The 26,426-nt window shown below is 40.5% G+C and overlaps 1 protein-coding gene across 1 annotated transcript in view; it reads left to right on the forward strand.

Moving 5' to 3' along the window:
• Positions 1-26,426, forward strand: part of rad18 (RAD18 E3 ubiquitin protein ligase) — a 299,135-nt gene that overhangs the window by 35,461 nt on the left and 237,248 nt on the right. The window contains exons 3-4 of the mRNA XM_060835233.1: positions 14,712-14,773; positions 20,964-21,034. Coding sequence (XP_060691216.1) covers positions 14,712-14,773; positions 20,964-21,034 — 133 coding nt within the window. The remainder of the gene's footprint in view (positions 1-14,711; positions 14,774-20,963; positions 21,035-26,426) is intronic.

The following is a 26,426-nucleotide window of genomic DNA, read 5'->3' on the forward strand; positions in this document are numbered from 1 at the left end:
TCCTGTGCTCCTCGATGCATTTCGCTGGACAACAGCAATTTGTTTTCTGCTACCCCTTCTTACCTAAGTACACAAAACTATTCATCAAGTATTTTATTCCCTTGTTAAACTGCATGTGAACAAACTGCAGACACCCTAGCACCACTCGCAGAACAAATTTAAAATAAATCTTAAAAAAGAATCCTGCTCTTCTTAACATATATTGCAGAAATATGAATTAAACTTAGCTGTAAGACCAGAACCAGAAGAAATAGGAACAGCGCTGGGAAGTTCAGCAACTTGAGCATGTTCCTCCATTTAATAGGATAACAGCTGAGCCATTATTCCCTCTATTCACTTTCCTACATTTTCCCTCAAACCCTGAATTTCCCTACTGATCAAGAATTTCTCTATCAGTATTAAATAAATGTAAGGAGTCTGACCCCACAGCTCTCTGTGGTAAGGAGTTTCAAATACACTCAACTCTGTGCAGGGGAAAAAAAACTCCTCGTCATCTCAGTCTTAAGTTTAGATTTGATTACATACAGTGGGGAAACGGGCCCTTCAGTTCAACCAGTACACACTGGCCCTCTGAAGAGCAACCCATCCAGACCCATTTCGCCATGATGAATACACCTAATATTATGGGCAATTTAGCATGGCCAATTCACCTGACCTGCACATCTTTGGACTATGGGAGGAAACTGGAGCACCCGGAGGAAATCCGCAGAGACACGGGGAGAATGTGCAAACTCCACACAGACAGTCACCCGAGGCTGGGATCGAACCTGGGACCTTGGTGCTTTGAGGCTGCAGTGCTAACCACTGAGCCACCGTGCCGCCCATAAGTTGGTGCCTCTTTGTTCCAAGACTGTGCCCTCTGGTCCTAGACTCTTCCAATGTTAGAAACATCCTCTCAGCATTCACCCTGTCAAGTCAGTAAAGATATCCTGTATGTTTCAATGAGAGCGCCTCCCATTTTTCAATACTCCAGTGTGTAAGAGTCCTAACCTGTTTAACCTTTGCTAATAAGACAATCCCTCCCTACCAAGGATCGTTCTAGTGAACCGTCTCTGTCTCTAAAAAAAACTTTCCTTAAGTAAGGGAACCAAAACTGCTCACAGTTCTCCAGATGTGGTCTCACTATCACCTTGTACAGTTGCAGTAAGACTTCCCTACTTTTATACAGTAACCCCATTAAAATGGGCCAATATTTCATTAATCTTCCTGATTACCTACTGCACCTGTGTACTAGCTTTCTGTGTTTTGTGCACATGTACCTCCAATAAATATTATAATCACTTTAAAATAAATATTGTAACAGTTTCTTTTGAAAGACTTGAACATGGAAAAAGCGCAGGACTGTGATGAATGAGTGGGGAAGTGGAGACCTCTTTAAAAAAGCTGATATTGTAAAGTGAAAGATGGGTAAATGTATTCTGACTTATCTTGAACAGTTTGCAATTTGTAATTCAGGCGCACTACACTGTGAGGTAGACAAAGGAAAACTTCCAATGCAACTTCACTGGATACTTTATCAACAAAGGTCATGGCTGATCCATTGCTGATCATAAGCTGACCATGACTGATGTTTTGAATTCCATTCCCCTTTACCCCAGCTTTGGACTGTGTGTTTGTCTGTGTGTTGAGTTGGCACTGAATATAAAATTTGGAAAGTTGTGTTACAGCTGTACAAAACTAGTTAGGCCACATTTGGAATATTGTGTATAGTTCTGGTCGTTACACTACCAGAAGGATGTGGATATGTTGGAGAGGGTGCAGAGGAGATTTACCAGAATGCTGTCTGGTCTGGAGGGTTTTAGTTATGAGGAGAAGTTGGATAAACTTGGATTGTTGTCACTGGAAAGATGGAGGCTGAGGGGAATGATCTGATAGAGGTCTACCAAATTATGAAAGGGTATAGATAAGGTGGATGTCAGAGGCTTTTGTCGAGGGTGGAAAGGTCAGTTAGAATAGGGCACAGGTTCAAGGTGAGAGGGGGTTAACTTTACAGGAAAAGTGTAGAGAAAGTTTTTCACAGAGGATGGGAAGTACTTGGAGGTGGTGGAAATAGACACGTTAGCAATGTTTAAGGTGCATCTTGATAGACAAATGGACAGAGGGGTAGAAACCATGTATAAGCAATAACTAGCGGATGTAAACAAGGATGAGGATTTGCCACAAGCTGAAGAGTTTGTTCCTGTTCTGAATTGTATTGAATAATTGATTTTTGGTGGTTAAATAAAATTACAATATCCATGATTCCAAGTCAGGTGGAGTTACCCAGAATGCCATCTCCCAAAAGGCTATTTCAGTCAGTAGTGGTATGACTGAACGACTCTTAGGGATGTATGTTGAAATCCATCAACCAGAGTGCTTTCTATGCCATTGCCACTCCATGCATCTTCTAAGTGGGAGTGGGGGTTAACATGAGGGTGAATTGATTCATCAGCTGAGGGTAGTTGGTCAGTGATAATCAACTAGATGTTTCCTTGCCCATGCTTGATTTGATGTTGAGAGACTTGGTGGAATGAAACTAGTGTTGAGTACTGCCAGGACCATTGCTTCCTGACTATACCACAATTCCCCAACCTCTGGTGGGTCTGTCTTTCCGATGGGACAGGATGTGCCCAGAGATAGTTTGGTATATTGTTTGTTAAGTATGACTCAGTGCATGTCTATAGAACAGATACCCCAATTTTGGTAGAAGATCCAGTGTTACTAATTGGATTTCTCAGGGTTGACAGGTGTATCTTTTGACTTTCAGATACCCAGTAGCATGCAGGTTATCCTTGTAATTTTATACTTCATTGACTTTTCTCTCAGCAATTTGATACAGTTGAGTCAGGTGCCATATTATTCTAGAGGACTGCATTGTTATGGGTCTCCATTCACCTTGTGAGCCAGGTCAGGTGAGCCACAACAGATTCCTCTCTGACGAACTTTGGTGAGCCACGAGTTCCCAGTCATAGAGCTATATTGACATTGTTTGACTGTGTTATGGTTTTCCTACAACATCCTTAATAATGAACTTCACCATTTTCCTTTCACTCATCCCCATCTTTCTTCAGTAAGGTTTTCCACTCTACTGGCACCTATCCAAAATCTAGGGAAAATGTAAGCTTGCAGCCAATGCAACCATCTCATTGCAGCTACCTGTTGAGATCTTAGCATGCAACAAGTGACTTATCTATCAATACTCTTATTAGTTTGCCTGCTAGTTTTTCTGTGGTAATCGTTGTTTGCAGTTCCTCCCTTTATTTTGCATCCTGATTTTCTATTGTGAGTTAGATGCTTTTAATATATTTTAGCAAGAAGATGCATTCAAAATATTTGTTCCAAGTCTCTGCCACTTCCTTTTACAATTATAAACTCCCCAGTGTTAACCTCCTGGGGGCCTATGTCTAATTTAGTGGCTCTCTTCCTTTCTGTCTATTTATAGAAGCTCTTAGTCTCTTTTAATATTTCTTGCTAATTTACTGAATCAAATCACACTGTTTTTGAACATTGGGCTAATTTGTGAAATCTTGTGGTTTTAAAGAATTAGTCTAATTTATGTGAGCCTGTTGTTTTCCTAAATCAGTCTAATTTATAGAATCATACAGATATAGGCTATCAATCTAATTTATGGGACCTTGCTGTTTTAAAGGCTCTCTTTGATTTATGTGCTTCAACAACTGTGGAATGAGCTTGAAAGAAATGCTTCTTTCTTTGCAAACACAGTACACTGGATCACCACTATCACAAGATCTGCAGGAACTATATTTCAAGATCATGTTAATAGGTGAAGCCATGTTACCTGATTGGTAACCCACCTGCTTACAGCATCTCAGACTTACTTTCTTGTTTGGGCACCTTTGGTCATTTCAATTGGCCCCCTTTGCAACTCCATCTTTAAACTAATTGCGAAATACTGATTCAGTAATCTCTATTCTTTATGACGCAAGTGCTTGCGTAACACTAAAATAAAACACGAGCTACAGATCTGAAACACAAAAAGGAATTGCCTGGGAAACTCAGCTGGTCTGTGGGAAGAGAGCAGAGTTTATGTTTTTGAGTCCGGTGACTCTTCATCAGTTTGTTTTTTTGCTTACATAACACCTTCCTTAACTGATCAATAATTTTCAGCTTCTCAAAAATTGAGATTTTCTATTCCCTGATCCAGTTTGCATATATTTGCAAGGAGCTGAAAATGTGTTGCTGGAAAAGTGCAGCAGGTCAGGCAGCATCCAAGGAGCAGGAGAGTCGACGTTAAAGAAAAAGCCTCATTCCTGAAGAAGGGCTCATGCCCAAAACGTCGACTCTCCTGCTCCTTGGATGCTGCCTGACCTGCTGTGTTTTTCCAGCAACACATTTTCAGCTCTGATCTGCAGTCCTCACTTTCTTCTATATTTGCAAGGACACTGACTCTTTCCTACATTTTACTCAGATTTATGCAGTGCACTTGATGTTCATTTGCAATGGGAAAATGTCATCAGCTAAGCATAGAAGTATCAACCATGGAAACAGGAGTAGGCCATTCTGCCCTTCAAACCTGCCTTACCATTCCAATTGATCATGGTTGATCATCCTACTCAGTACTCTGATCTTCCCATACCTTTGATCTCTTTATCTCTAACAACTCTATCTAACTCCTTGAAAACATTCAATGTTTTGGCCTCAACAGTTTCCTGTGGCAGGCAATTCCACAGACTCACCACTGTCTGGGTGATAAAAGTTCCTCCTCATTTCTGTCATACCCCCTTATCCTGAGATTGTAACTGTCTGTCCTGGACTCCCCAGTCATCAGGAACATCCTCCGTGTTTCCCCTGTCTAGTCCTATTAGAATTTTATCAGTTTCTATGTGATACTCCCTCAGATGTCTACATTCTAGTGCATATAAACCTAACTGACGCAGTCTCTGCCTGTACACCAAACCTGTCATCCCAGAAATCAATCATCTTTGCATTTCCTTGATTATAATATTTCACATTGACTGATTCCAAATCTAGCCGTACAATTTTTAATCAAAGGTTTATCATTAAAGTAGTAAACATGAATCAGTGACGCAGTAGTTAATAACAAATACAACCTTGTAAGTATAAATAATGTATTTATTTAAATTCATATTTCCATACAAAGTGCAATTTCAAATGAAACATTTTCAAATCATGTTTCATTTTATTAAATTGCTTGGTGGATGCTGATATGTACTATCAGCCAGAGGTTTGTCATTTGTGGATCATTTATGGAAAGTTTGACATATCGTGAAAAAGTCAGGAAATATGTGCTAAAGCAGACTCCATTATACCAGCACCCTAAGTGCACTTATGTGATCTTTGAAATGTTGCGATCACATCATGTTGATAGTGAAACTACTGTTAAATAAAATTAGGCAGTGCTGTGGTTAGCGCTGCTGCCTTACAGTGCCAGGGACCCAGGTTCAATTCCAGCCTCAGACAACTATCTTTGTGCAGTTTGCACATTCTCCCTGTGTCTGCTTGGGTTTCCTCCAGGTTATCTGCTTTCCTCCTCCAGTCCAAGGATGTGCAGGTTAGGTGGATTGCCCCATAATGTCCAATGACGTGTAGGTGAGGTGGATTAGCCATGGAAAATTCAGCATTTCAGGGATAGGGTAGTGGAATGGGTCTGGGTCGGAGGGTTGGTATGGACGGAATGGGTCGAAGTGACCTGCTTTCACACTGTAGGTATTCGATGAAAGTAATTCACAGCAGTCTGTGGAAATCAAGTATTGGGCCCCATTTATTCCTTTGTCATAGCTAATGAAGAAAACCTTCCTGACTGGGACACTCCGCAATAACAGCCCCATCCTCCCCATATTGCTTCATGTTGCATTATGTATTGTGTGGAAAATTTAATGTGCAGAGTGTAGTAGGTCATTTTTGCTGCTGACCCATTTGCTGGGTATAATAGAGGCAAAATTCAAATGCAAGTCCTAAATGATATCTACTCGGTTTATAAAATCAAGGAATTTACAATCTCCATATGTATCATAAGATTAGATTACTTATAGTGTGGAACAGGCCCTTCAGCCCAACAAGTCCACACTGACCCACCGAAGTGCAACCCATCCAGACCCATTCCCCTACAATTACCCCTTCACCTAACACTGCGGGCAATTTAGCATGGCCAATTCACCTAACCTGCACATTTTTGGATTGTGGGAGGAAACCGGAGCACCCTGAGAAAACCCAAGCAGACACTGGGAGAATGTGCAAACTCCACACAGAGGAGTTGCGTGAGGCGGGAATTGAACTATAAGGACTATACATGTTTTATAAGTGCAGTGGGAGCCAGGCTTTCAAAAATCTGCAAGCAAACCAAATTCCCCCTCTCCCTTGATGATTGGAAAATAAATAATATTGAAAGACACCAGAGGGAAAGCTGCAAACTCTTGCATGACCTAGGCCCAACTGACCGCCTGCTGAATTGAAGTTAGCCATGTAGGACAGTGTGATATCATCACCAGAAACTGAAAAAGCTGTGAGAAAGTACTTTAAATTCCTTTCGTGCTTTTGGACTCTTGATCCAGGAACTTTGTTCATTTTTGCCTATGTAGTTCTCCCAGGTACTCTGATAAAGCCATTTATCTACTGTCCATCCAATTTGTGAATAAATATGTTCGTGGTTGGAATTCAAGTGATTATAGTTTTAGGTTTATATTTTAGTAAATAATAATTGCTTTTACCCTGTCTATTTAAGGATAAGTTTGTTATAATAAACTGTTGTTTTTCTGCATCATTGTTGAAACCTGGTGTGAGTTTCTTTTACTTAGTCAGTAAAAGAGGCATTAACCATCATAGCCATTGAATTGGTCATCTTTCATGGAATACTGTGGCCTGACTTTGTGTGCACTCATCAGGGTCATGACAGTACCATTCAGTGAAGAATTTTGGATTCCTGCAGTCTTTCTCCCATTGAGCAATATAAAATGCCATGGCCACATGTACCACATGGTGAGTGAATTGTAGATTAATATAGATCATGTAACCTCCTTTTAATTAGTATTGATTCAAATTAAGGCCGATCAGCAGTCAAGCCTCTGCTTAGTGACATGCAAATGCAGCAAGTAATTCAGAAGGTGCACAGTATGTTAGCCTTTGTTCCAACGTGATTGAGTACACTTGTTTCGCTTGTATAGGATGCTAGTGAGACCTCATCTGGAGCATTATGTGTGGTTCAGGTCCCCTTGTCTTTGGAAAATTACCTGCCATAGAAGTGCAACAAAGTTTATCAGATTCTTCAGTTGGTGGGATTCTGCTGAGAGTGGGCTTGTATTCTCTGAAATAAAGAAAAAAAAAGGCGCTTGATAGATTTTAGTTACTGATGACCCCAAGGCAAAATGAGAGAGCACACGAATATGGCATTGAGATTAATGATTAGCCCAGGGCTCAAATGGTAGAGCAGACTCGAGGGGCTAAATAGCGGTCTCCTGCTCCTAAACTGATTAAAACAATAGTTTCTTATGAATAATTATGAAAGGATCTTTGCAATCCATTCCTGGTATACTTTCCATTCTATAACCTTGATGTACTAATGTAAGATATGATTTGTCATGCAAAACAATACTTTTCACTGTATCTTAGTACAGGTGACATTAATAAATCAAATGATAAAGTTATTAACAAAAGATTACACACAGTTAGATTATAACAAGTATTGATAAGACAAAACTTAAACTAAAGTCCTCGTGAGCCACCGTAGTATCCCACTGGGGCTTGAGCTCCTTGTTGTTGAAATGTAAGGATAAACAGTTGAGGTTAGATCCAACAGTTGTTCTGTTTCGGCTTCTGTCTATGGGCTCGTGTAGTCGGATAGTTGTATAAGTGGTCTGCTCGGCAGCATAATTTGAGAGAGAGAGGAGGCTCCTTATTTTTCACTCATTCAGTAGTTTCAACATTTACAAGCTGCCTGACTGTCCTTTGGCAGAGCAATATTTGGTTTCTGTTTACTTTTCCATTTTGTTCTCCGGCAGTCAAAACTCGCCTCTGAAAATGTTCTCAGAGTGCTTTGTGACTTAGCTAGGTTCCTCTAAATCGTTCAAAATGTAAAGTGGTGCTTTGTTCAATCACTAAACAAAAGAGTCAAGAATACTGCATCCTTTTAGTAGTGTTCTTCCTATCTGCTGCTTTTCTGAAGCTTGAATTCTCTCACCTCTGTTGCTCAAATCATAGAATCCTTACAGTGCAGAAAGAGGCTGTTCAGCCCATCAGGTCTGCGCCAGCCCTCTGAAAAGCATCCCAGCTGGACCTAATACTCCATCTCCATAACACTTGATGTGCAAACTCCTGAATGTTCGAGAATGTTTACTGATAAATTAATGTAATGGTGAGAACCTGTGAATTAAATTGAGAAATGCAAAGAAGTGAATAGATGTATTCAGAGATACTGATGCAACATCAAATAAATAAATTAACAAACAAATTTGCTTAAAATCAATGTGGGCACCAGTGAGTACAGCAATAGGAACAACACAAAACAAGTAATGGAGCAATGGTAGACAAAGTTTACTAATCGATCACACAAAATGAACAATGAAGTTAGTGAGCTGTAGTTAGACTATCAACTCAATAAATGAATGGACAACAGACTCGCCAACGAGTAAATTGAAGAAGCGATGATCATCATGAATTCATACATTCTTTGTCAAAGAAATTTTGTGCTATGTTCACACTGATATTCCTCAGCTCATCTTTATCAACTGGCAAACATAATGAAAAACAAAATGCTGAACACTTCTATCATTCCCAAGATACGTAAGCAGTTAATGCATGCTCATGTAGTGAGTGGTTTGTTTTGTTTCATAACACGTACAGGAGCACTGGAAAGTCACCATAGAAATGTACATACGTGTTGCATAATGAGATTAAGTATTTCAAACATGTTAATTACATTTACAAATGATAATCCCACCACAAAGCAAATGTTTCTCTGATAACAGGGGAAATATATGGGTCTGGCTTAGGATTCTCACAGGAATTATTCGAGTCAGGGCTTTTAGTATTGATGCAGCAACAGAAGTTGAGGATGGAAGGTCCAAATCAGACAAGTGTGATCTAGGAAAGTTCTTAAATCACCTGATAAAGCTGAGACTTGGATGCACTTTAGATTGATTGGTTAGCTTGAAGTAGGGGAAGTTTGGAAAACAGGCAAGAAAGCCTTTGACCAAACATTTAATAATTTAATACGTGGCTTGTTATTCAATACTGCTGTGAACTGGCATGCTTTGCTATGTTGAAGGTGCTATGTAAATACAAGCCTCCTACCTGAATATCTCCTCCTCAGTCCTCCTTTATTTTTCCTTGTTAAAAGCTAGATCTGTCTTATTCCTTTCTGCCGTAGATATACATCAAGTCTCTCATTTAATACATCAGTGCTTTTTGTGATTGTCATTCTCTGTGGGTGTTCCTCATTCTTCATCACTTGTATAAAAGCATTCCGCCCAAACTCCTTATTTGATCTTTTAATGGGATCTTACAGTTGTATTTACTGTCTATCCCTGTCTACCCCATTCTGGACTTGGCCACGAGCGGAAAAAATGTTTGTCTGCATTCACTTCCTTCTATGCTTCTGTCAAACTACTTATTTGCACATAGATCCCTGGGTTACACACTCAGCAGTGCCAAAGCATATGACTGAGTTCCCCTACATACTAAACTGCAAAAAAACCTCTTGGGTCCGTCAAGCCTCCCCCTAAAGCTGGCCAGCATCTTCCGTACTGTGCACTACCACTACCTCTCCCATCTCTCATTCTGCAGCACCATAGGGTGATTGAAGGGGGGGTGGGCGGAGCAGTGGGCAGAAGAGGCAATAAAACCACAGTCCTGTTGAGGGGTAAAAAATCTCTAATATTTCTCTCTAAACCAGTCCAAGTAATCGCTTGGACCGTGTCTGAAAAGAAATGCCTTTAATGCCTTTTGTGATGTCAGGATATCCTAAGGTGGTTTACAGCCATTGAAGTACTTTTGAAATGTACTTGCTGTTGTCATGTAGGCAATATGGCAGCCAAGTTGTGAACAGCAAACTCCCACAGATTGCAATGTGATAACGGTTGGATAATAATTTTATTTGTATAAGATGTTAATTGAGAAACAAATTATTGGCCAGGGCATGAGAGAGAACTCTTTTTACTCTTCTTTGTAAATGTATCAGAGAGAGTTTTTACATCTGCCTCCATCTTAACATCTCTTGGAAAGATGACCCCTCAGACAGCTTGGTGCTTTCGTTGTGCTATGTTAATGTGAGCATTTCTTTTGTGCTCAAGTCTCAAATGGAAATCAAACACACAACCCTCTGACCCTGGTGAGAGTGAGTGTCTTATCAACTGCAGCAGATCTGACAAAAGTTGCGGTCTCAGTTCAGAACTAGTACAACTCTCTCTTCAAGGCATGCAGAGAGATAGCATTTACCACACTAAGCTAATAATGCATTTGGAAGGCTCCCCAATCTCTGGGAAAAGATGATGCAATGTATTTTTATACATGTTTCGTTTGTCTTGTGTTTTGCTCTTCTTTCCAGTGTTATTCAAATAATCTATTGATAGGGAGACTACCCAACTACTTAATTATTGCATAGATTTCTCCCAAGCCTGTGCTGCTCTGAAGTAAATCAACCAACCTCTTTAAACCAATTTGCTTAGCTGAGGTTTTTTTTAAAATTAGAGAGCTGAATCATTTCCATCGTCACTATGCTGCCAGTATGTGTGTCTGGAATGGAAAACAGGAGAAAAATACCAGGAGAAAATGAGGACTGCAGATGCTGGAGATCAGAGCTGAAACTATGTTGCTGGAAAAGCGCAGCAGGTCAGGCAGCATCCAAGGAGCAGGAGAGTCGATGTTTCGGACATGAGCCCTTCTTCAGGAATGAGGAAAGTGAGGAGCAAAAATACACCAAGTACTCTGGAAAAGGTTTGACCATTGATCTGGATAATGATAGATTGATACCTTTTGACTAGTTCTATTTGTGCATCCTAATACTTTGATAACTTTAGATACAGTTTCTCTACTGTGATCATGGACTTGCAGTGAAATTTTTATTTTAAACGCTTTTCTATGAACAACTGCGATCAGCTCAGAATTGCTTCCTAAATCCAACAGAATTGCCACCAGGATTGTGAAGCAGCCATCAACATCCAGATCAACCTGGAATTGTATGCTTCCTATGTCTACATGCCTTCTTTGACTGAGACAATGTTGCACAGAAAGATATCGCCAAATGTTTCCAGCATGAGTGCCACGAGAAGCTGATGAAGCTCCAAACTCAGCGAGAATGGAACAATACCCTCAGAGCAAGTGAGGTGTGCCCTTCATCTGAAGAAGACAGTGAACTAGCCACTGCTGGAGCTATGCAAACTGGCTTCTGAAAAGGCCAACCATCATATATGTGACGTTGTGGAAGTTGATGACTTGGATAAGGAGGTCCAGGCTATCAAGAAGCTTGGCAATTTCATTACCAACCTGGTCCTTTTACAATCGCATGGTCAAGTATCTGTTTGATAAGCATGTTCTGGGAGAAAAGCAGTTAAAAGATCCACTACTTGGAAATCATTGTGCTTCTACTTCTTAATAGTTCATCTGCAATTAATGTTTTTTTTACAAAAAGTGAATGTTTGTCTACTTTCTTTTAACAGAGTCAGGTTTTTGGTGTTGTCTTTCTATATAGGGTCTTAACTTTGAAAGTTGAGTTTATAAATGGAAAAGTGAAGATAAATATGCTGGGGGTTGGGGAATAAAACTTGCAGTGAAACTTTCTATCAAGTGGACAAATTGTGAAACTGTATATGGCACAGCTGCTAATCCTCTAAGTACATAAAAGTTATCAAGTGTTAAGTAGCCTTCAGTGATCTGTATATGACAGCACCAGTATTATTTTCTGTCAACCTCCTTCACTTTTATTCCTTGAAAATGATATTTTATGTTCAATACGTGATGCTGCATTTGTTCAAATTAAGCACTGTTTTTGTTTTATAGACCTGTTGCTTTCCGCATCTGAATCTTTCGTATTGGATTGCAGTCCTCTGCAATTTTAATCCTTGCACAGTTTTTGGTGTCATCTGCAGAATTACTTGAATTACTTTAAATGCCACTGTCCAAATTCTTAGTAAGACCGTAATGTGTACTGGGGCCCAGTCTCCAGGTTGAACAGCACCCATTAGCTACAAAGTCTTTTCCTTCAACATTGGAATCCATTCTTAATCCAGCATTTCAAGTTCTTCCTGATGCCATTTGATTCTAAGTAAGTGGGTCACTAATACCAGCGCTTCACCGGAGGCTAGGCCACGTTAGAATATTGCGTGCAATTCTGGTCTCCTTCCTATCAGAAAGATTTTGTGAAACTTTGAAGGGTTCAGAAAAGATTTACAAGAATGTTGCCAGGGTTGGAGGATTTGAGCAACAGGGAGAGGCTTTACAGGCTGGGGCTGTTTTCCCTGGAGCATTGGAGGCTGAAGGGTGACCTTATAGAGGTTTACAAAATTATGAGGGTCATGGATAGGGTAAATAGGCAAAGTCTTTTCCCTGGGGTCAGGGAGTCCAGAACTAGAGGGCATAGGGTGAGAGGGGAAAGATATAAAAGTGACCTAAGGGGCAACTTCTTCACGCAGAGGATGGTACGTGTATGGAATGAGCTGCCAGAAGAAATGGTGGAGGCTGGTACAATTGCAACATTTAAGAGGCATTTGGATGGGTATATGAATAGGAAAGGTTTGGAGGAATATGGACCGGGTGCTGGCAGGTGGGACTAGATTGGGTTGAGATATCTGGTCCGCATGGACGGGTTGGATTGAAGGGTCTGTTTCCATGCTGTACATCTCTATGGCTCTCTGACTCTATGCTGTCACCTAGTATGGTGACGAAACATCTGAACTTTCCAGCTCAGCGAGCAAACTTACATCCAGATTCTATGTAGTATATACCATATATATACATATTTGATATATGCAAAATAATTCTGTTATCAAGATGCATCTACTTGTGTACCTTGAATATCTATTTTTATGTGTAAATGTATCCTGGGCTATCAAATTAGAGAAATAGGATGAGGGGTTACCATGTAGAGATTTATAAAATCATGAGGGACACGTTAGGGTGAATAGCCAAGGTCTTTTTCCTAGGGTGGAGGAACTTAAAACTAGAGGGCATAGGTTTAAGGTGAGAAGGGAAAGATTTAAGAAAGATCTGAGGGCTATTTTTTGAACGCAAAGGGTGGTGCTTGTATGGAATGAGCTACCAGAGGAAGTGGTGGAGGCTGATACAATTACAGCATTTACATGGAACAGTACAGCCCAGTACAGGCCCTTTGGCCCTCGATGTTTGTGCCGGCCTTCTATACAACTCTAAGATCAGACTAACCCACATATGCTTCATTGTACTATCTTCCATATGCCTATCCAAGAGTCACTTCAATGTCCCTAATGTCTCTGACTCTACTAGCACTGCTGGCAGTGTATTCCAAGCACCCACCACTCTCTGTGCAAAGAACCTATCGCTGACATCTCCCCGAAACCTTCCTCCAATTATCTTAGAAATTATGCCCTCTTGTGATAGAAATTGGCTAACCACTCTACCTATGCCTGTCAACATCTTGTCCACCTCTATTAAGTCATCTCTCATCCTTCTTCGCTCCATTGAGAAAAACCCTCAGTTCCTCAACCTTTCTTCATAAGACATGCCCTCCAGTCCAAGCAGCATTCTGGTAAATCTCCTTTGCATCCTTTCTAACACTTTCCCCATCTTTACTATAATGAGACCACCAGAACTGAACACAAGGTATATGAATTGGAAAGGTTTAGAGGGATATGGGCCAAATACTGGTAAATGGGACTAGGTCAGATTGAGATGTCTGAATGGTATGGACATGTCGGACCAAAAGGTCTGTTTCCGTGCTATATGAATCTATGACTCAAATTTAGGGCAAATTAATGTGAGATCATAATAGAAACATGGCTTTACAGTTTGCAGTAAAGCATAACTATAATCACTGGATTTTAAATTCCAAAAAAAATCACAATATTCCTCTGATACTTTGTAATGTAATTGGCGTTTCTCATAACTGATAACAGTTAGTGCATTGAAAGTTGCAAAACGTAGGATAGTATCGTCTAACCCTCGCATAATTCAATTGGAGATGAGTTAGTGCAGCGTATGTTGTTACAGCCATGCTTAAATGCCCCCATTTAAAAATCAGCAGATGCCTATGTGTGAGTGGTGATAGAATGGGATGCTAAAAAGTTTTAGTCCCATCAACTCTCCTAAAAACCATCTCATTGATTCTATCATTTTCATTCACTCAAACTGTTTATTTGTTATTCTGTTAGTATATCTTCAATACTGTCCAAATTTGATTGGTCCAGAATGTAAAGAGTTAATTTACTACATTTTGTGAAATCTGTTTGGTTTGAAAACTGAAGTTATGTAAGAAAATAACTATGTAGTCAAATTCATTACACTTTCTCCACAGGACCCATGACACCAGTGGTGTTTCTGAATTTCTGAAGTGTATGAGGGGAATGATGTTTGAACAATTTGCCAGAAGTGTGTGCCTTCACAGCTCTGTTATTCTAACCATAACATTCCACAGATTTATTAGTCACATTTGTGAGCACTTGCAGACAATTGAAGCATTTCTTTGTATTTTCCTGTGTTGATCAATTTCTGTTGCCTATTCTGAGGATATGTGAATGGAAAAGGCAGATGAGGTGAGGTAATTATGTTTCTTTGTCCCCATTTTCTAGATTGCTCCCTTTGTGTGCGGAAATTCTTATCGTACAAAACACAGTGTCCGCTCTGTTGTGTGGTAAGTAAAACGTTGGCAGGTCTGAATCAATCTGGAGTACGGAATGAGGAAATAAAATGATATGTGGGGACTTTTCATTAAAAATTGAACTTAGTATTTTTCCAGTTTAGTGACCTCGGCCATTCCATTTCTGGGTAGTTTATTACCTCACCTAAGTTGCAAATGTGACTGCTAAGGACATTGAAGTCTTTGTCAGTTGAATATACCCATGTTCGGATCAGAGTGCTCACAATTATGATCCAGTCCTGTTCTTTAAACTAAATGAAACTTCTGCTTGTGTAGGGCATGTAAGGACAAAATAAGACACCAGAGAAGGGTGAAATTGCTGGCTCCAAAGAGCTTTTCTGTGCTTCTATGTATAAAAAGCTTCTTTTCAAATAGATGTTTTTTCTTACAATTCACTGTCCAAGGACATTTCAACCGTGAACGAAACTGAGGAGGAGAAGGAAGTCAGCTGGAAGATGAATGGAAGATGCAGCGAAAGAAGAAAAAAAAGAATTTTAGGACAATGAGAATAATAAGAAAATGGAGGAATGTAGATTTAAGAAATCGAGAGTGAGAACTGAGGGACATTGTAAAGTACACAAAAATGTCAATCAAAGCAACGGAAATAGAAAATGAGAAAGTGAGTTGTGAGAAAAATGAGAAAATGGGTTGTGTGACATTTGGTTGACATATTACTTTAGGAATCTTGTATATTGTGTAATTAATAGTGCATTCTTTGTAGTGCTTTTGGTAGCTGGTACTATCAGAAAGGAGCATGAATGTTTTGAGTAAGTGGCAATATTTGCAGGGTATCTCTAATGCACTAATTTATAAAACATCGTGCTATTGTGCGATGTGGCAGGACTGCTGCATGGTGACAGGCATTGCCTTTTGGGAGAGTGCTCAATCTGAGAATCTATCCACCCTGTTCAGTTGTCTATTAAAGATCTGACCACACTAGTTCTAACATCCATGGAAACAGTTTTATCTTTATCTACCCTGCCTTTTCCTAAATGAATCTTTTATTGACATGATGTGATGAGTGAAGTCCTGTAGGGGATCTGTGCAAGGGCCTCAGTGTCTTACAATTTGCATCAATGACTGCGATGATGGGTGTGAAGGGGTGGTGCCACATTTGCAGATGACAAGCCAATATAGGCACGAAGTATGTTATGAAGAAGACATAAAGACATTAGGTACATAAAGATAGGTTGGGTGAGTGGCCAAAAGTCTGGCAGATGGAGTCAAGCGTGGGAAAGTGTAAAATTGTTCACTTTTCACTGGAAGAATTAAAAAAAAGCAGAGAGATGATAAAGATGTAGAGGGATTTGATGTGTGACTCAAAAAAGGACCCTATGCAGATAAAGCATGAAGGCTAATAGATACTTTCCTTTATTGCAACAGGAATTGAATGCAAAAGTAAGGATGCTATGCTTCAGTAAGACAGGATATTAGTGAGACCACAACTTGACTATTGCGTGCAGCTTTGGATTCCTTATTGAAGGAAGAATGGAAACATGTTAGAGGTGGTTCAGAGAGCCAGTTGTCTTATAAAGATAGATTGGACAGATTGGGCTTGTCTCCACTGGAGTTTAGTAGGCGAGGAGTAACTTGATTGAAGTTTATAAGATTCTGAGTGTTGTTGACAGTCTGGACATGGAAAGGATGATTCTTGTGGGTCATAACTGGGGGCTCCAGTTTTAAAATAGGGCTCACCCTTTTGAAGACAGAGATAAGTTATTTTTCTTTCTTTTACCCTGGTTGTTGAATGCTATCTTAGAAGGTGGTAGAGGAAGGTCACTGAATAATTTTAAGTCAGAGGTGGATAGATCCAGGGTCATTGGACGGGAAACATTAACTCTATTTTGTCTCCATAGATGCTGCCAGACCTGCTGACTTTTTGCAGCGATTCTGCCGTTTGTTTCTGATTTCCAACATCGCAGTTGTTTGGGATATTTTTTGCTCTGTTTTGTTGATTGTTAAGTAGGAGGATCCGGAGTTACCTGGGTTGGGAATGTGGATGATGGAGAGGGATTTTAAAGAGGAGCCTGAGTCCTATGTTCAGTGGCACATATCAATGCATTGTGGGAGAGGTCTCGGGAACACTTTCCCTTTCCCAGTAAAGTACAGGATGTTTATACATACTGCATTACAATGGTTAGAGGTAACATTGACATCAGTGCTTGCCACAACCCTTATGACCTGCACATCCACACATAATTATGGACAACTTCAAGGTCCAACTTATCCAATCATCTCGTGATATTTGCCAGACACACGCTCACCTGTCCTTGGGCTCTTACAATACGTTTTATTGACCATTTCGAACTGTCAGGCCACTTTCCAGACATTTGCCAGCTACTCGCTGGTACCCTTATGAAGATTTTCCAACCGTGTTTGTTGAAACCAGTCTCTGTCCATTTCTATAGAAATGTAACTACATTTAAATATTGTATAAATATGTGTCTACTCTGATATGAAATTATGATTATTTAAAAGGCATCATTTAAAGTAGGTCAGGCTTTTTCTTTCTATTTTATATAAAAATGAGAAATTCCACATCAGTCAGTCTCCATCTGAGCTGCCTTATCAGAGTCTGACTGTGTCTGCATTATAGTCCCATCTTACTAAGACTCAGAGGCATTTTGTTGTCTGCCTTGAGCTACATGAAATGCCGCAGCAGCAGCTGAACATTTGTATCAGTTTAAAAAAAACCAAGCAGCCATTTTGTCACATTCTGCCTTGGGCAGCTACACCGGTAGACTATAAAACAGATCAGCCATGATCTTATTGAATGGCAGAGCAGGCTAAAGGGCTGGACGGTCTACTTCTGCTCCTATTTTACATGTATGAGGTTTTCCACTGCTTCACAGTTGTTCGTGGTTCGAGAGAGAGAAGGATGTTGTGATGTGTGGAAATCACTTCTTTCCTAATATTTGAGCTGCAGCTCAATGTATGCTCTTGTGCAACTTCTGTTCACGAGCCAAGCAGACCCTGTCTCCAGGAGCCTGGCTTTTTTCAGGCTAGTGGAGATGTTCGCCCACGTTTCATTTTCCTTTTCTTTCCTTTGTTTTGGGTACCTGACTCTGCTCAATGAATCATGACAAAACAACATCACTAATCACAGGACTCAACAGTGGGGCAATTACACCTTCGCAACTCCATACCTTTCAATCTTAATGGTTCTACACACCAGGAAGAAAATTTCAAGTTGCTCAGAAACCATTCTCTTGCTCCAATAAGCGTATCACAAATGTGTTATGAAGCAGGCCATTCAGCCCATCATGTCCACCCTGACTGACCAAAATGCATCCTACCCAAACCCACACACCCACATATCCCTGTAATCCTACACTCTTCCATGGCTAATCCACCTAGCCTGCATATCAATAGACAATAGGTGCAGGAGTAGGCCATTCTGCCCTTCGCGCCTGCACCACCATTCAATATGATCATGGCTTAATCAGTATCCTTGATTCCACTATCCTTGAGAGCTCTATCCAACTCTTTCCTAAATGAATCCAGAGACTGGGCCTCCACTGCCTTTTGGGACAGAACATTCCACACAGCCACCACTCTCCGGATGAAGAAGTTTCTCCTCAACTCTGTCCTAAATGGTCTACCCCATATTCTTAAGCTGTGTCCTCTGGTTCTGCACTCACCCATCAGCGGAAACATGTTTCCGCCTCCAGAGTGTCCAATCCTTTAATAATCTTATATGTCTCAATCAGATCCCCCCTCAGTCTTCTAAACTCAAGGGTATACAAGCCCAGTCACTCCAGTCTTTCAGTGTAAGGTAGTCCCGCCATCCCAGGAATCTACTGGATCTCCCTCATCCATCTTCAGAGTTACATCCTCAAAAAATTCCAGAAGATTAATCAAGCATGATTTCCCCTTCATAAATCCATGCTGACTCTGACCTATCCTGTTTCTACTATCCAGATGTGTCGTAATTTCATCCTTTATAATAGACTCCAGCATCTTTTCCACCACTGAGGTCAGACTAACTGGTCTATAATTTCCTGCTTTCTCTCTCCCACCTTTCTTAAAAAGTGGTACAACATTAGCCACCCTCCAATCCTCAGGAACTGATCCCGAATCTATCGAACTCTGGAAAATAATCACCAACGCATCCACACTTTCTCGAGCCACCTCCTTCAGTACCCTGGGATGTAGACCATCAGGCCCCGGGGACTTATCAACCTTCAGACCTAACAGTCTCTCCAACACCAATTCCTGGCAAATATAAATTCCCTTCAGTTCAGGTCCTTCAGCCACTGTTACCTCAGGGAGATTGCTCGTGTCTTCCCCAGTGAACACAGATCTGAAGTACCAATTCAATTCTTCTGCCATTTCTTTGTTCTCTGTAATATATTCCCCTGTTCCTGTCTTCAAGGGCCCAATTTTAGTCTTAACTCTTTTTTTGCCTTTCACGTACCTCAAAAAGCTTTTACTATCCTTCTTTATATTTTTGGCCAGTTTACCTTCATACCTCATTTTTTTCTCTGCGTATTTCCTAATTAGTAATCCTCTGTTGTTCTTTAAAAGCTTCCCAGTCCTCCGTTTTCCCACTTATTTTTGCTATGTTATATTTTTTCTCTTTTAACTTTGTGTTTCTTAACATCCCTCGTCAGCCACGGCTACCCATGCCTCCTCCTAGGATCTTTCTTCCTTTTTGGAATGAACTGATCCTGCATCTTCTGCATTATACACAGAAATATCTGCCATTGTTCCTCCACTGTCATCCCTGCTAAGGTATTGCACCATTGAACTTTGGCTAGCTCCTCCCTCATAGCTCCATAGTTCCCTTTATTCAACTGAAATATTGTCACTTCCGATTGTACCCTATCCCTCTCAAATTGCAGATTGAAGCTTATTGTATTATGGTCACTACTTCCCAATGGCTCCTTCACTTTGAGGTCCCTGCTCAATTCTGGTTCATTGCACAATACCAGATCCAGAATTGCCTTCTCCCTGGTAGGCTCCAGCACCAGCTGTTCTAAGAATCCATCTCGGAGGCACTCCACAAAGTCTCTTTCTTGAGGTCCAATACCATCCTGATTCTCCCAGTCTACCTGCATGTTGAAATCCCCCATAACAACTGTAGTAACATCTTTGCAACAGGCCAATTTCAGCTCCTGAATCAACTTACATCCGACATCCATACTACTATTTGGGGGCCTGTAGATAACTCCCAAGAGGGTCTTTTTACCCTTAGAATTTCTCAGCTCTATCCATACTGACTCTACATCCCCTGATTCTAGGTCCCCCCGCGCGAGGGACTGAATATCATCCTTTACCAACATGGTCACCCCACCCCCTCTGCCCGTCAGTCTGTCCTTACGATAGCACGTGTAGCCTTGAATATTCATTTCCTAGGCCCTGTCCACTTGAAGCCACGTCTCAGTTATCCCCACGATATCGTATCTGCCAATTTCCAAAAGAACCTCCAGCTCATCCATCTTATTTCTAATGCTTCGTGCATTCATATATAGTATTTTTAATTTGTTATTGCCCTCACCCTTCCCATCAACTCCTATTTCACTCAACCTTACAGCATGATTCCTTTTTTTGAGTTTTCCACATAGCCTGAACAACTTTGGACTATGGGAGGAAACCGGAGCACCCAGAGGAAACCCATGTAGACAAAGGGAGAATGTGCAAACTCCACACAGACAGTCAGCCAAGGCTGGAATCAAACCCGGGTTGATGGCTCTGTACGGCAGCCATGCTCATGGATTATGGCCAATGGGTTAAGCGCCATTTAGACTCAGAAAAATAGTTGTGCATTTGTAGACTATATAGACTGGTTGTCTCCGCACGAGTGCTGGAGTAGGATCTGAATTGTCAACCTATTGACTAACATGAAAGAACATCCAAGAGAAGCACTATTGGCACCATGAAATAGATTGTTCTCTTAGTGCTCCTGTATGAAACCAGATGTCCACTATCTGCTTTGCCTATTTGCAATAATGACCAAATTCAATGTGGAACCAGCTCAGACCTAGGTGGTCCAAAGCATAGGAATGTTATGGTCCCAATGCACATCACTCAGTATTGCAATGCACATTTAAACTAAGAATCCTTTTAGTGTTGCTTGTTTCCTTGCTTCCACATTGTTTGAAATGCCATCAACTTCTAGAGCCTCATTTGTAATTGTTCTTCTCTCCTCCCTATCCCCCCACAAAAAAAACCAAACCTGCAGCCTGTGACAGAACCGGAACTACGCAATAACAGAATATTGGATGAAGTGGTGAAAACTTTTCGTTCTGCAAGGTACTGCAATTTTTTTTGTTTGTTGAATAAGTAGGGTGGAATGTCTTCTCTTTTCATTTCCTTGGAGTGGTCTGTTGTTTTCTGAAGTGTTTGAATAGTTTTATACTAATTATTATTGTTTTCCCTTGATGAATGGAATTTACTTTTGACTGGTGTTACAGTATGTATGTATGTCTAGGAGTGTGTATGAGTTGAGACACAACTTTTGCTCTACTGGTCTAAGTTTGTCCCATCTTTTTTATTCTTACCCCCCATTCTTGAAGGTAGTGGCTGTTGTTGGAGTATAGTTCCACTGGAGGACTTTCTTTTGCTACCTTAATGAAATGATTGTCCTTTTTCTATAAACTTAAAGGTTCAGTTCGAGACTCATTGCAGCTTAGTGAAAACAACAAATGCTGGAGATCACATCGGGTCAGACAGCATCCATGGCAAGAGAGCAAGCTAACATTAACGTTTCGAGTATAGATGACTCTTCACCAGAGCTGAAGTGAAGTTCTGATGTTAGCTTGCTCTCTCTCCATGGATGCTGTCTGACACGATGTGGTTTCCAGCACTTGTTGTTTTCATACAGATTCCAGTATCTGTGGTATTTTGTTCCTTCATCACAGCTTAGCATCCTGTTGGGATCTGCCTGCTTTTTCCTCTCAGTAATTGTTGGACAGTTGTCAGTAATGGGAAGTTAAATTGTTCATTTACACCCCAGGGCAACCGAGATTTACTGGAAGTAGCCCTTCTACCTCTCTGGCTAAGTTGGCCTCACACAGCATGCACTGAGAATTGAACTTCATCTCTTGTTGAGTGACTGAATCTTAGGGAGATCTTGTTACATATTTTTAAAAGAAACACTGAGCCTGTATTTATGAGGTGGCTTTTTATGCTCTGAATGTCCCTGCACACTTTACAACCAGTAAAATACTTTATGAATGCTGTAATTTGTAAAGTAAATAGTGCAGTAGTCAATTTGCACTCCCTCAAACAGCAGTGAAATAATTACCTGATAATAAGGTTAGCATAACAGTAGTTGAGGGAAACATCTTGACTTAGATTGCAAGAAGAATTTCCCCTTGTTTTAATCTGTTATACCCACCTGAGATGATATGGAGATCTTGGATTAACATCTCATTGGAAACACTTTTCATAATTAATACTTCCCTGAGCACTACACTGAAGAGTTCACCCAAATTAATTGCTGAAATCTTTAGAGTGGTAATTTTGAGCCAATAACCTATAGCCTCGGGTGAGAATTTTACTATTAAGCCAGCTTTTTGCTGGAACTCTTTTTGATAATCAGTTTGGCAGCAGTGAATGACAGATGATTCAACACTGAGCATCAACCAATGCAACTCCATTGCTGCCAGTTGCTGGTGCAATAGTGTGGCCTCCACAATATCTCTACAAAACTCAACCCTTCCTTACTATCTCAGAAGCAGGAGGAAGTGGAGCTTGGAGTACAATTGCAAAAGTTGTCAGAAGTGTTTGTCTCTTCATTATTTAGCAATTTGTGAATTTGAAAAAGTGAGTGATCCTGATGTGGGGAATTTACAAAAGCATTGACCCGTTTGTCAGTCACACCGGTGTTGAGGAATTGACTTCTGTCTCCTCATTTAAAAAAGAGGCTGTTGAACCTGTCATGATCCTCTGAGTTGTTGGTAAATCTGCAGTGAGTTTGTATTTAGATAGTTGCAAAAGGTGTTAGTGAATGGTAGTGGTAGGAAAATGGGTACCGATACTTGCTAACAGATGGTTCCATGGATATCCATGAGGTGGCAGTACCTGACTTTTCTTTATATGCTTTGTTAGTCTTCTGAATTTCAGCAGGTTATTTGACTATGAAGGGTATTACTCCCAAGCTTGATCCTTGGCTATTGTCTATGCATGCTCATAGTTCACTCCTCACCCAAATGCAAAGTGCTGAAAACAATTGTATCATATGGCGAGGTTAGCTGCTGACCTTCTGACCTGTATGATGCAGTACAACCTGACACAGGACATTTATTTGTTGATCCAGTGAAAGTTGGATTCAGAAGTGGCTAATAGCAGAGGTGTATTGGTCTAAGAAATGTCCTGAACCTGATGGAAGAATGTGCTGGTAATAAGCCTCACTGTTCCATGGGTCATCTCAAATGTATAAATTACCAGCTGAATCACAAAGATAGCTAATCTATTTAACCTTGACAACTATCTAAGGTGAAACTGGGTGGTTAGCACTGCTGCCTCACAGTGCCAGGGACCTGGATTTGGTTCCACCCTCAGGTGACTGTCTGTGTGGAGTTTTCACATTCTCTCCGTGTCTGCATAGGTTTCCTCCGGCTGTTCTAGTTTCCTCCAACAGTTCAAAACTGTGCAGTTGTGGATTTGCCATTCTAAATCATCCCAAAGTTTCCAGAGATATGTAGGTTAGGTGGGTTAGCCATCGGAAATGCGGAGTTACGGGAATAGGGTGAGGTCTGGGTCTGGGTGGGATGCTTTTTCGAGGGTGCATACTCAGTGGGCCAAGTGACGTCTTTCCACACTAGCGATTCCAAAAAAGATACTCCTACCAGGTTTCATCAGTAAGCAAACATAAAAGATTATTTATTATACTCAAACTTATCCTTTAACAAGTGACAGAATGGATTATTAGCTACTACTGTGCCCATTTAAATCACATCCCCTTTAAATCCAAACATGCACACATTCATTTACAAATAGGATAGTTCTGCAGAAATAGCATTAGGAGAAAACATAGGCAAAAAGGAACAAATTCTGTGGATCAAAATGTAACTGAGGAATGAGGTGTCTTTCTCTATGTTTTTGGTGTTGATATCAACCACAGAAGATCCTTATTTTGGTAGCTGGTCAGATGGACTTAGGTCTTTGTTTGGGTTACAAGTACTTTTTTCCCCAGTATTTTTGAGTGTTGGTTCTCTTCCATCACGGATGGGCAGAGACAGAGACCTGTCTTGGCTTGCCAGTTTTCTAGAGGGTGAGTGTAAACGCCCCATGGGTGTGTGACATGAACTTAAAACAAATTCCAAAGATGTTGCTACGCAATTTTTCAACCCAAAAATCACTTGATGCCTCCTTGTCACACCAAAGTATCAAATTCACCTTCTCCAAATGATTTCCTGTAACTAATAAAGTGAACGCTGCGCACATTTCCAGTTTTAACCTGTAAGTTGAAAAATAAACAAGTTAATTCTGTACAACAAGCGTCCATACTTCTATTTTCCAGTTTATACTCCTAATACCTGAATAAAATAATGAAGGGCTTATGCCCATTGTGTCGACTCTGCTCCTCAGATGCTGCCTGACCTGCTGTGCTTTTCCAGCTCCACTCTTTTTGACTCTCCAGCCCTCACTTTCTCCAAAGTATAAGATAGGTAGTGCTTGCCATGATTTGCCTTTTTTCAGTCTCTCTTCTCCAGATTTTTTTCCCTTCTTCTCATGGCTTCCTTTTTAAATGTGGGGCAATTCCTCCTTCTGTTTTCATCCATAATCAAAAAATACTGAAAAATAAAAAGGTATTGTTTTTATATTTCCCATAAACTGACACACTGCACCCAGAAGTTGTAGCAATGCTTAATGAGAAGAAAATCTGCTGGTTTTTTTTTTGTTTTCTTGAAGGTCAGGTTTTTCTGAAACGATACCAGTATGATTTTCAAAACATGCTGCTCTTCTCCAAGGTTAAAGATGTTTCCTAAATTTGTGTTCCTCCCCCTCCACCTCCCCTGAGAGTGATAATTCATTAAAGGAAGGGAGCATCTGGAAGTTTGAGTAGTGGAACAGTCCTATGAAGCTCTTGGAATAGGGTAGCTGTATAGCGTAATGCTTCTGAGAATGGGAGGATATAAAGTGAACTAGATTACCTTAGAGTGCGGAGTTGGTGTTAGTTACAAACCAGGAGACATTGATGGTAAGTTTGGACAGGTGTATGTTGATACTCTAGTGCATGCCAGTATTAAGAAGGTGGTGGTTTTGGGTGTCTTAAAAATTATTAAAGTAAGTAAGTCCCCAGGGCCTGATTACGTCTATCCTTGGATACTGAGTGAGGTAAGGGAGGAAATTGTTAGGGTCTTGACAGAAATTCTTGTATCCTCTTTAACCAGAGGTGAATTACCTGTTGTTCCTTTGTTTAAGAAGGGCAACAGGGATAATCCCTGGAAAAGCTTGGCTGGTGAGCCTTAAATCAATGGTAGCGAAATTATTGGAAAAGATTCTTAATGACAAGGTTAACATGCATTTGGAAAAGAATACACTTATTTGGGATAGTCAGCATGGCTTTATGCAGGGGAGGCCTTGTCTCACAAAATTGGTGGAGGTTTTTGAGGAAGTGATGAAGATGATTGATGAGGGTAAGACAAATTGTCTAAATTGACTTTACTGAAGCATTTGACAAGGTCTCGGGGAAGACTCGTTTAGAAGATCAAATGGCATGGAATCTATGGTGAGTTGACAGATTGGATATAAAATTAACTTGGCCATAGAATTCTTTCTGGCTGGATGTCTGACAAGTAGTGGGTTTTGCAAGGGTTGGTGCTAGGACCTGAGTTGCTTGTAACCTACATAAATGATTTGGATGTAACTGTTGGTTGTATGATTGATAAGCTTACAGATGACATGAAAATTGGTGGCGTTGTAGAAGGTGAGGAAGGATATTGAAGGATGTAGCAGGGTATAGATCAGCTGGACAATTAGATGAAGAAATTGTAGATCGGGTTTAATCCAGACTAGTATGAGGTGATACGTTTTGGGAGGTCAAGTACAACAGGAAAGTATACTGCAAATGGCTGGACCCTTAAAAGCATTGATATACAGAGGGACCTTATGGTCCAAGACAATAGCTTCCAAAGTGGCAACACAAGTGGATAAGGTGATTAAGAAGGCGGATGACATTCTTGCCTTTATTGGTTGGGACGTTGGTCATAAAATCGTGAGTCATCTTGCAACTGTATAAGATTTTTGGTCAGGCCACATTTGGGATACTGTGTGCTGTTTTGGTTGTTGCACTATAGGAAGACTGTGGAAGCTTTGAAGAAGGTGCAGAAGACATTTGTCAGGTTGTTGCCTGGATTGGAGTGTATTAGCTGAAAGGAGAAGTTGGACGACTAGGTTTCTTTGCGCTAGAGTGACGGATACTGAGGGACATCCATTCCACCACCTCGTTTATGCCCTTTTGATCTTCCACAACATCCTCCTATCTGCTTGCAATGCTTTCAAATTTTGTATTGTCTGTGAACTTTCCAAGTATTGTTACACCACTGGGAGGACAAACCTAACTAAATCATCCTCCTTATCACTGGATTCACAATGCAGTGAAATTAAAACATTCAGTGACCCTCCAAACATTCTTTACAAATAACAATCTTGGACACTAAATTTAAAATTGAGGCAAAACTTAACTCATCATTAA

This window comes from Hemiscyllium ocellatum, chromosome 14, assembly GCF_020745735.1.
Source record: "Hemiscyllium ocellatum isolate sHemOce1 chromosome 14, sHemOce1.pat.X.cur, whole genome shotgun sequence".
Classification (NCBI taxonomy): Eukaryota; Metazoa; Chordata; class Chondrichthyes; order Orectolobiformes; family Hemiscylliidae; genus Hemiscyllium; species Hemiscyllium ocellatum.